Below are 10,000 nucleotides of genomic sequence, written 5' to 3' on the forward strand. Positions count from 1 at the left end.
TAATGAGCATGCTCAGTCCAGAAGGCAGCTCGAGAGATTCTGAGGGAGCCGGTTGGATCTGGTGTCTCGAAACTCACTTATGATAATTGTGTTATTGATATTGTCTGTGCCCATGTTTGTGTGTTTGTGTGTGTGTGTGTGTGTGTGTGTATGTATATTTGTATGTGTATGTGTGTGTGTGTGTGTGTGTGTGTGTTCATACTATTGTATCTGTGAGTGAGTGTGTGGCCATTTGTGTCTGTTAATATGCATGTGGTGATTGTGCATTTGTGAGCAGATGAGTTTGCCTGTGTGTGTGTGTGTATATGTGTGTGTGTTGTGTGTGTGTGTGTTCTGTACTTGTCGTTCTCCTGTGAGATGTAGAGTCGATTGGAGAGACTGGCCAGGAAGGCTTCCACAATCACATCATCCATCATCAGACCAGCTGTAAGACATCTGGCAACACAAAATACACACACACACACACACACACACACACACACACACACACACACACACACGTAACAGGTAATATGCTCCAATTTAGTTAAGACATATCATGATGTTATGGTTATGGTTATGGATACGCTTTTGTCCAAAGCGACATACAAATACAAAACAATATAATACTTAAATTTAACAGGGAACAAATTAAGATGTTGGTCAGACTATAATAAAGAGAATAGCAATAATAAACAACAATGTCAATTCAATCAATAGCCTAATGAAATAAACAATTAAAATGAGGGAAAAAGCAACAATAAACAATATTCAATCAATAATATAAAAACAATAATGTGATGTGCCCTGTATATTGTTGTCTACTCTTTGTTGGTGTATGTTTTGTATTTATATCTGTTTTGTTGAGAAATATTTAGATAATAGATGTGTGTTGGCCAGCACATATAATTTGTTTATGCATTGTGCTGAAAGTTTGGATGTGTGTGTGTGTTCTGCAGTTTTGTGCCATCTTGATTGTGTGTATTCATTGTTGTTTGATGAAGCGTCACAGTTTGTGTGATGGTTGTTATTTACATGTTTACTTGTTGTATTGTTGTTGGTTGTTTACCTGCACACATTATCAATGGAGATGTCCCGAAGCTGCTCGTACATGGACGGCTGGTCTTTCCTGTTGGACAGCATGTTGAAGGTGGACTGCGAGTGCTCATTGGTCACGCTGATTTTGATTTCTCCAGCTTTGCAGGGATTGGAGGAGACAGAAGTCAATCATTCATCATATCACCAACATCAACTGCTTGCTGATAGCATGTGTATATAGGAGGAAAAGTGTGCTTTTTATGCGGTCAACTAAAATGTCCTGTACAACTGTGTGTGTGTGTGTGTGTGTGTGTGTGTGTGTGTGTGTGTGTGTGTGTGAGAGAGAGTCTCTAAATACACATATGTGTTTGTTTGTGAGTGTGTGAGTGTGTGTGGGTGTGTGTGTAATGTGAGTGTGTGTGTAATCTGTGTGTGTGTGTGTGTGTGTGTGTGTGTGTGTGTGTGTGTGTGTGTGTGAGTGAGTGTGTGTGAGTGTGTGTGTGTGTGTATACTGACCCGTGCTGTATTGACTGTGGTATTTGTAGAGTTTGATCAGCACAGGTGACGGCACAACCAGGAAGTCCCGTAGAGACATGGTAGCAGAGTGGGCAATGACTGGGAACCGCTCGCACAGACGCCCTAGACCCTGAGACACACACACACACACACAGGCACACATTGAGTGAATTAAAAGAGAAATGTAATGACCCTTGACCCCCAGGCCTGAGAGTGTGTGTGCTGAGAGTACCTGTAGGCAGCAGATGAGCAGTGGCATGTGGGCAATGATTACTTTACTGGACGTCTTGGACTGCAGCTTCTCCGACAGCTTAGTGCACAAATTCTCTGCTCCTAAGAGAAAGAGAGGGAGAGAGAGAGAGGGGGGGCAGAGTTATAATTGTAGAAATGAATGAGGGAGAAAGCATGAGAGAGCGACCGACCCAAGAGAGGGAAATAAAAACAAGGGAGAATAACAAATTGAGGCAGCGGACATAAGTTATTCATGCCTGTACTGGCTGGCACAGTCGCTGGCCTTTCGCTTGTTTTGGCCAAACTGAATTTCCGAGATAATAAGTGGCCTGCTTTGAAGCCTTTTGAATTCCTCATGACTTTTTTAATGGAACAGCATGTAGAACGCGGGGCCTCTCTGTGCTCAGTCAGAGCTCACAGCATGTAGGGGTGCGTGTGCTGGAAATGAGGCTGGCTCAATGAGCCTTCCAAAAACAGCGCAAGCACACGGAGCGCATCGGAAGTGCTAATCATCACCACTAAGCGGTTCCCGGGGAGGAATTCATTAATCAAATATGCATGAGGTCGGGCCGCTGGGGCGCAAGCGGCTACGGAGTCCACACCACATTCGGGGTCCAAGTGCCTGCGGGGATGAAGGCTTGAGTCTGGTCCAGGCCATTTCCCGATCCCAACCCATCTCCCTCTACCACTCTCTTCCTCTCACTCTCCTCACTGTCCTATCTGATTAGGTATAAAATGCAGAAAAGCCCAAACAATTATAGCGAAATTGTTTCTGAAATATCTGTCCTGGCCTGGTTGCACCGGATTGTCGTCAAACGGCAGAAGCGCGGAGAACCCTCCTTTGTCTACCCAAACAATTATACTTCGAATGAGTTGACGGTCACGGTCAAATTCAAAATTAAGAGACGGCTGCAAGTTTGAATAGGACCATCAACTCATTCAAATGTCACTCAGCAACCGTAGGATGACATCAGAAAAATGTGCAGTGGTCTCTTAATTTTTTCCAGAGCTGAGATCACTTCTGTGTGACTGCTGTCATGATGTCATCAGCGGCGGTCCCACCTTGTTCGTCTTTGACGGCCCACACCATGAGGTCCACGCAGGCGGCGTTGGCCTGGCAACGCAGCTTCAGCGGGCTGGGTTCCCCCAGCAACCGGTCAGACTCGTGGAGGACGCGCTGCATCTCCGACTGGCTACTGCTGAACTGCTCCAGCACGAAGTCATGCACCTCCTTCACAAACGAGCTGTGGAGGTCTGAGAGAGAGGAGGAGGAAGGAGAGAGACAGAGAGAGAGAGAAGGAGAGAGAGAGAGAGAAAAAAAGAGGGACAATTGTGTTAAAACCGAAAAAGTGCTGGTATTTTTATATTTGTAAAGCTCCACTAAAGTAGTATGATGCTGTTACTGCTGAAAGAAACAGGAAGCTTAGAGCCATCAGACATTTTCAAAGCTGTCATACGTATTATGGTCAACTCTGAATTCAACAGCTGAATTCCAGCACAGTGTCTGGGAACTTTAAGCATGGGTAACAATATGTAGACTAATGAGCAGAAACCGACTGCACAAAGCCTTGCATTGACAAAGGGGCATGGGGCATGTTCGGCTTCGTGTGCGCTCACCTCTCATGCAGTAGAGGGTGTCTCAAAAGGGCATGGGGCATGTTCAGCTTCGTGTGCGCTCACCTGTCATGCAGTAGAGGGTGTCTCTGAGCATCTTGAACATGCCCACATACAGCGGGTCACTGAAGCTGGTGTAGAACAGGTCCAGACCAGGGTTGGCCTAAACACACACACACACACACACACACACACACACACACACACACATAAACACCACACAGATGCACAAGCGCGCACACACACACACACACACACACACACAGAGTATACATGTAATGTGCATGAAAAGAATGCATTGCCACTTCCTTCATCAAGAAAAGATTGCCCACATTACACTGTCAAAACCCAGCCATACACTCTCACAGACAAGTTCACACACACACGTACACATATGCACGCACACACACACACACACACACACACACACACACACACACACACACACACACACACACGACAAAAGACAAAGCAGCGTTCCTAACAGCAATGTTATCCCTGCCCCTGAGAGCACTGATAGCCTAATAGGCTGCCATCAGCATCACCATCAGCATCACCATCAGCCGCAGCAGTGGCAACAGAGGCGGCAGCAGTGGTGGCAGTGGCAGGTGCCTTAGTAGACATAATCACATGCTTAGTGCACACACATACACATATGCACGCACACACACACACACACACGCACACACACACACACACACACACACACACACAAAGTGGCAGGTCCCTTAGCAGACATAATCACATGCGTACCGCTCCATAATTACAGGACGAGTTAAAGAAGCGCGCGGAGTCTCTCTGCCCCTTCTCTCAGCACAGACAGAGAAGCAGGTCCTCTACATCAGGGAAGGGGCTTTCATGAAATGAATTACCATCACTGAATACACTGATACATGCACAACTGTGCTACTTTTTTAGTTTTGGTATCATCTTCAAATTAATTTTGATAGTATGGTCATCTGGAGGAAAGATTAATTGTGTTTGTGGTGTTCCTACCAGCCATCTAGGATGTGCACTATGCAGTGCTGTGTTCTGGGTAGGAATCACCGTTCACAGCAAGGCATTGCTGACCACGTTGCCAAAAGACACCAGTTGGTATTTTAGCACGCCTCCTACAGTGCCAATACTGCAATTTCCCAACTATTAGCCGAGGTTTACATATAGACCCTTTCAAGAGAGTTCCATTATCAGCATCATAGTTGGCCCCACAAGACTTCCGTTTTAACATTCCATATGTTATCTTAATGCAGAGGAAGTAGATTGGGGCCCAAATAGAACGTTCAAGCATTGTTTTTGTTTTTATTGTTGAAAGGGTCCATACATTGATATTGCAATTTCTTCAGATATGAGGTTAATACACTGGGGAAGTTACCGTAATATGGTATTGATATGGTTTTATTTTTTTAACTTGCATAAAACACTATCCTGCAGTTTATACACAATGTGGCTAATACACAGGAAACTACTGTAAGGCTCGGGGTGGTGTTTGTTTTGCATGCCTTTGAAGAAGCTAGCTCGCTAGGTTTTACACCACAACTCCATACTACTGCTTTAAATACTACTCCTATGGAGAGGATATATGGAACAAGGCATCCTAAGCCACAAAGCAGTATGAACTATAAGCTTATATAATGACCTAAGCATCCCCTAATGGTATATATGCATGCAAGCATTATATTGAGACACAATATTTTTAGATGAATCAATGATTTGCACAGTGTTTGCCCATTGGCTAACATTCAGTGGGTAAACTGGAGAGCCTACCTCAGCGACCTCTGTCAGAGTGGCGTCCAGTGCCTTCAGCAAGGGCTCCGAGACAAAGCGCTTCACCTGGGGGGGGGGGGGGGGGGGGGTCAAGAAGATGCAGCACTGAGATGGGGAGGGATGTCTCACGCAAGGGTTGTCATCTTCAAGTGACATGGCTGCAGAGGACAGCCATGAATGAGAGACCAAATGTGTGTGTATGTGTTGTGTTTGTGTGCGGGTGTGAATGAGAGGGAGCGTGTGTGTGTGTGTGTGTGTGTGTATACACCTTTGTTTGTGTTTGTGTGTGGGTGTGGGTGTGAATGAGAGAGAGAGAGACACAGATAGAGATATGTGTGTGTTTACATGTGCATGCATGTGCATATATGTGTGTGTGTGTGTGTGTGTGTGTGTGTGTCTATGTGCGTATGTGCGTGCATATTTGTGTGTGGGTGTGGATGTGAATGAGAGAGAGAGTGTGTGTGTGTGTGTGTGTGTGTGTGTGTGTGTGTGTGTGTGTGTGTGTGTGTGTGTGTGTGTGTGTCTATGTACGTATGTGCATTCATATTTGTGTGTGGGTGTGGATGTGAATGAGAGGGAGTGTATGTGTATGTGTGTGTGTGTGTGTGAGTGTGTGTGTTCCCCTACCATGTCCAGCAGCTGTCTGAGCAGCTCGAGGGGGACGCTGATGTCTCGGCCGCTGGTCCCGGTGAAGAGCGGCGACACAGAGAAGCTGGAGCTGACCGTGCTGAAGTAGTAGTGTGGGTCCACTGCACTGCCATCAGGCAAGTACGACCCTGAGGACAACACACATGCTTAGCACTGCCATCAGGCAAGTACGACCCTGAGGACAACACACATGCTTAGCACTGGCATCAGGCAAGTACGACCCTGAGGACAACACACATGCTTAGCTGAAGTAGTAGTGTGGGTCCACTGCACTGCCATCAGGCAAGTACGACCCTGAGGACAACACACATGCACTGCCATCAGGCAAGTACGACCCTGAGGACAACACAGATGCTTAGCACTGGCATCAGGCAAGTACGACCCTGAGGACAACACACGTGCACTGCCATCAGGCAAGTACGACCCTGAGGACAACACACATGCTTAGCACTGCCATCAGGCAAGTACGACCCTGAGGACAACACACATGCTTAGCACTGCCATCAGGCAAGTACGACCCTGAGGACAACACAGATGCTTAGCACTGGCATCAGGCAAGTACGACCCTGAGGACAACACACGTGCACTGCCATCAGGCAAGTACGACCCTGAGGACAACACACATGCACTGCCATCAGGCAAGTACGACCCTGAGGACAACACAGATGCTTAGCACTGCCATCAGGCAAGTACGACCCTGAGGACAACACACATGCACTGCCATCAGGCAAGTACGACCCTGAGGACAACACACATGCACTGCCATCAGGCAAACACGACCCTGAGGACAACACACATGCTTAGCCACTGCAACAACACTGCACATGAACTAGTATGAAGCACTCGCGCACACACACACACACGCACACACCAGTGCACGTGCGCACACACACACACACACACACACACACACACAGATAGAGATAGATCCATACTTTATTGATCCCCAAGATGAAATTCAAGAGGACACACACACACACACACACACACACACACACACACACACACACACACATGACATTCAGGAGCTGGCCTCTCTATGGCAGTAGAGATTGTCTATTCAGCAGAAGTTGCCTCGTCAGCGTAACTCTGCCCACCTGTGCTGGTGTGTGTGTGTGTGTGTGTGTGTGTGTGTGTGTGTGTGTATGTGTGTGTGTGTGTGCTAGTGTGTGTGCTAGTGTGTGTGTGCTGGTGTGTGTGTGTGTGTGTTGGTGCGTGCTGGTGTGTGTGTGTTGGTGTGTGCTGGTGTGTGTGTGTGTTGGTGTGTGTGCTGGTGTGTGTGTGTGTGTGCTGGTCATATCCATGTTTCATAGAGCAGATGTGTAGCAGAAAATGAAAAGGAGGAGGAGGGGTGAGTGTACTAAGCTTGGACAAAGAGATGTGTGTGAGAGAGAACAAGCTGGGAAGAGTGGGAGAGGGTGTGTGCTGTGTGAGAGTGAGGGAGCGAAAGCGAGACAGTGTGTGTGTGTGTGTAAGATAGGGAGAGAGAGATAGTGAGTGAGTGAGTGAGTGAGTGAGTGAGTGAGAGTGAAAAATCAAGAGAGAAAGTAAATGACAAAGATTGAGAAACGAATGAAGTATACTGGATAGTAGGTGTGATGGTGACAGAGTGGGGAAACGAGGGTCTTTCTGCGATAGTGCTATAATGGCAGCAAGAGAGAGAGAGAGAGAGAGAGAGAGAGAGAGAGAGAGAGAGAGAGAGAGAGAGAGAGAGAGAGAGAGAGAGAGAGAGAGAGAGAGAGAGAGGGAGAGGGAGAGAGAGGGAGTTAGTGACAGTGTGTTAGTGTGTTAATGGCACTGCTCACAGTCACAGGGCCATGGTCTGCGGGGAATAGGGAGGTGTTGTTGCTGAGGGCCAGAGAGTACCATGCTGCTCAAAAAGCCCTCATTATGTCTGCTGATCCCACACTACCAACAGCACACACACACACACACACACACACATATATAGCCTCCTTCCCTCCCTCCCTCCCTCTCTTCCACAGAGTGAACATATACACTCATCTTTATCTCTTTCATACACATCTATCTCTCACACACACACACACATAAAAGCACATTAACACACTGTCACAAAAACCACAGCACTCACAGAGAGAGAGAGAGCGAGAGAGAGAGAGAGCAAAAGACAGAGAGAACACAAGGCTCAGGGGGTGGAAGGACAAGAAGAGAGAGCACAAGACAGACATACTTCAAAGACAGAGCTTATTTCCCTATGCATGTGTTTTCTACATGAACAAAAAACAAAGAGGTGTCTGTCAGGTTAGTGATAGCAGACAGGGATTGTGAAGGTAGAAGTGTTCTTGCATTGCCTCTGTTAGCAACATTCCTAAGACTTCCTCTATCCCCATGGTAACGAATAGAAGGAAACTTCTTAAAGCAGCAGTAAGGATTTTTGGTTGAAAACTAGTGAGCAACAACCTTGCTAACATGAAAAATAGCCTATCAGGCTTGCATACTAACTGGTGTCTTATGCCAATGGTTTGTTAGTATGCTGTGCTATGAAATGTTAGCATGTTGTGCTAAGGTGTTATGAAAGCATTTCCTACATTTTCACTGGCTGTTCTGAGCCAATACACAGACCTACACAGTGCATATTCCGGAAGGTTAGAGGGGATGACATTTGTGTTTATCTGTCTTTCACATCACCAGGCGCCGTCCAAACGAATTCGACGATGACAGCAAATCTGTCAAAGTTGTCTACATAAAAAGACACGTTTTTAGTCTGGAAACGTGCGCACATCCAAGTGCAGGAGCCAAGATCCAAAGTAAAAAAGAAGGTCTGCACACTTGCTCTCAGTTTGTTTTGATTTATTTGATCAGAGTCTGACGAAGAGCCGACGGGCTTGAAACGTCACTTTGGGGATCGAACTCCAATAAATCAAAACAAACTGAGAGCAAGTGTGCGGAACTTCTTTTTTACTCTCTTTATAAATAGACACTCATAAAGTGGCAGATTGTTGCAAAGTGTTGCATCAGACTAGCTAAGTTAGGGTGACGCCTGGTTCAGTACAGGCGTCTGGTGAGGTTCAGCAGTGTTTTCAGTTCAGGTGCGCTGTCTGGTGTCTTGTGTTAGTTCAGTCGGAGTCAGTGGTTCACAGGTAGGAGGTGTGTAGTCAGAGGTAGTCAGCGGTAGGAGGTGTGTAGGCTTTTTAGTTCAGGTGAAGAGGTGTCTGCTTTTACCTTCAAAGTAGTGGGGTCCAGGAGTAGTGGGGGAACAGGGAGACGCACCACCCCTCTCTGGACTGCCCTGCAACACACACACACCACACACACACACACACACACACACACACACACACACAGAGACACAGAAACAGAGAGAGAGAGAAAGAAAGAGAGAGAGAGAGAGAGAGAGAGAGAGAGAGAGAGAGAGAGAGAGAGAACATACCACACACTCTTAAATGTTGCCCTCCTGGTTTCACAAGCAGATCCCAGATCTTAGGTTATCTGAGGGCCACCATGATAAATTAGACAAAATGTGGATGATAGTGCTTTCAGCATTAGCACATTTGAAACCAATCTAAATCAGTTAAAAAAAGCTAACAGGAAATTACATTACACCTCTCATTACCCCCTTCGACTGCTCCAATATTAATGACTTGACTTAATGACTAATCCAGGACCAATGCGGTAAATGTGAGAGGCTCACTAAGGCTTTGTTGCGCTTTAAAACTGCTCTGTGGCACAGAGGGTGGCACAGCGGCGAAGGGAATACCTGTATGCCCTCTGCCAGCAGGGCGCTCTTGCGTCGGAGTGTGTCCCCCTGGCACGCCGTGAGCAGCGAGCTGGGCATGATGGAGCGGAACTCGTTGAAGGAGCGCCGCCGCACCCCATCAGTCTCCACGGTGACGCGGGGAGTCTCGGGCGCCCCCTTGGGGAAGAGCTGTGAGAGCAGCGGCTCGCCTCCGTTGCTATAGCGACCAAAGGCGCGGGTCACACCCAGCAAGCTGGGCACCACGAACCTGCACAGGTACACTGAGAAACAGACAGACAGACAGACAGCGAGATAGACAGACAGAGAGACAGACAAGGATACAAGGATACAAGGAAGTTTATTGTCACATGCATATAGTTACTGGAAGTAAGAAATGCAGTGAAATTATGTCTGGTGTCAGCCTATTTGTGCATTTAGGGGGGGGGGGGGGGGGGGTAAAAAGTGCAGTAGAAGAGGGGTTTAGTAGATTAAGTGGCAAGGGCTGCATAGGAA

The 10,000-nt window shown here is 47.0% G+C and overlaps 2 protein-coding genes across 3 annotated transcripts in view; one reads left to right on the forward strand and one right to left on the reverse strand.

Moving 5' to 3' along the window:
* LOC121714945 (tripartite motif-containing protein 16-like) overlaps nt 1–10,000 on the forward strand; it is a 1,397,702-nt gene that overhangs the window by 500,937 nt on the left and 886,765 nt on the right. The window lies entirely within an intron of this gene.
* Nucleotides 1–10,000, reverse strand: part of pi4kab (phosphatidylinositol 4-kinase, catalytic, alpha b) — a 53,076-nt gene that overhangs the window by 35,926 nt on the left and 7,150 nt on the right. Inside the window, 10 exon segments of the mRNA XM_042100146.1 lie at nt 340–435; nt 1,049–1,175; nt 1,534–1,663; nt 1,766–1,866; nt 2,827–3,018; nt 3,445–3,541; nt 5,143–5,208; nt 5,770–5,918; nt 8,974–9,040; nt 9,509–9,768. Of these exon segments, the coding sequence (XP_041956080.1) occupies nt 340–435; nt 1,049–1,175; nt 1,534–1,663; nt 1,766–1,866; nt 2,827–3,018; nt 3,445–3,541; nt 5,143–5,208; nt 5,770–5,918; nt 8,974–9,040; nt 9,509–9,768 (1,285 nt within the window).

This window comes from Alosa sapidissima, chromosome 8 (assembly GCF_018492685.1).
Source record: "Alosa sapidissima isolate fAloSap1 chromosome 8, fAloSap1.pri, whole genome shotgun sequence".
NCBI lineage: Eukaryota > Metazoa > Chordata > Actinopteri > Clupeiformes > Clupeidae > Alosa > Alosa sapidissima.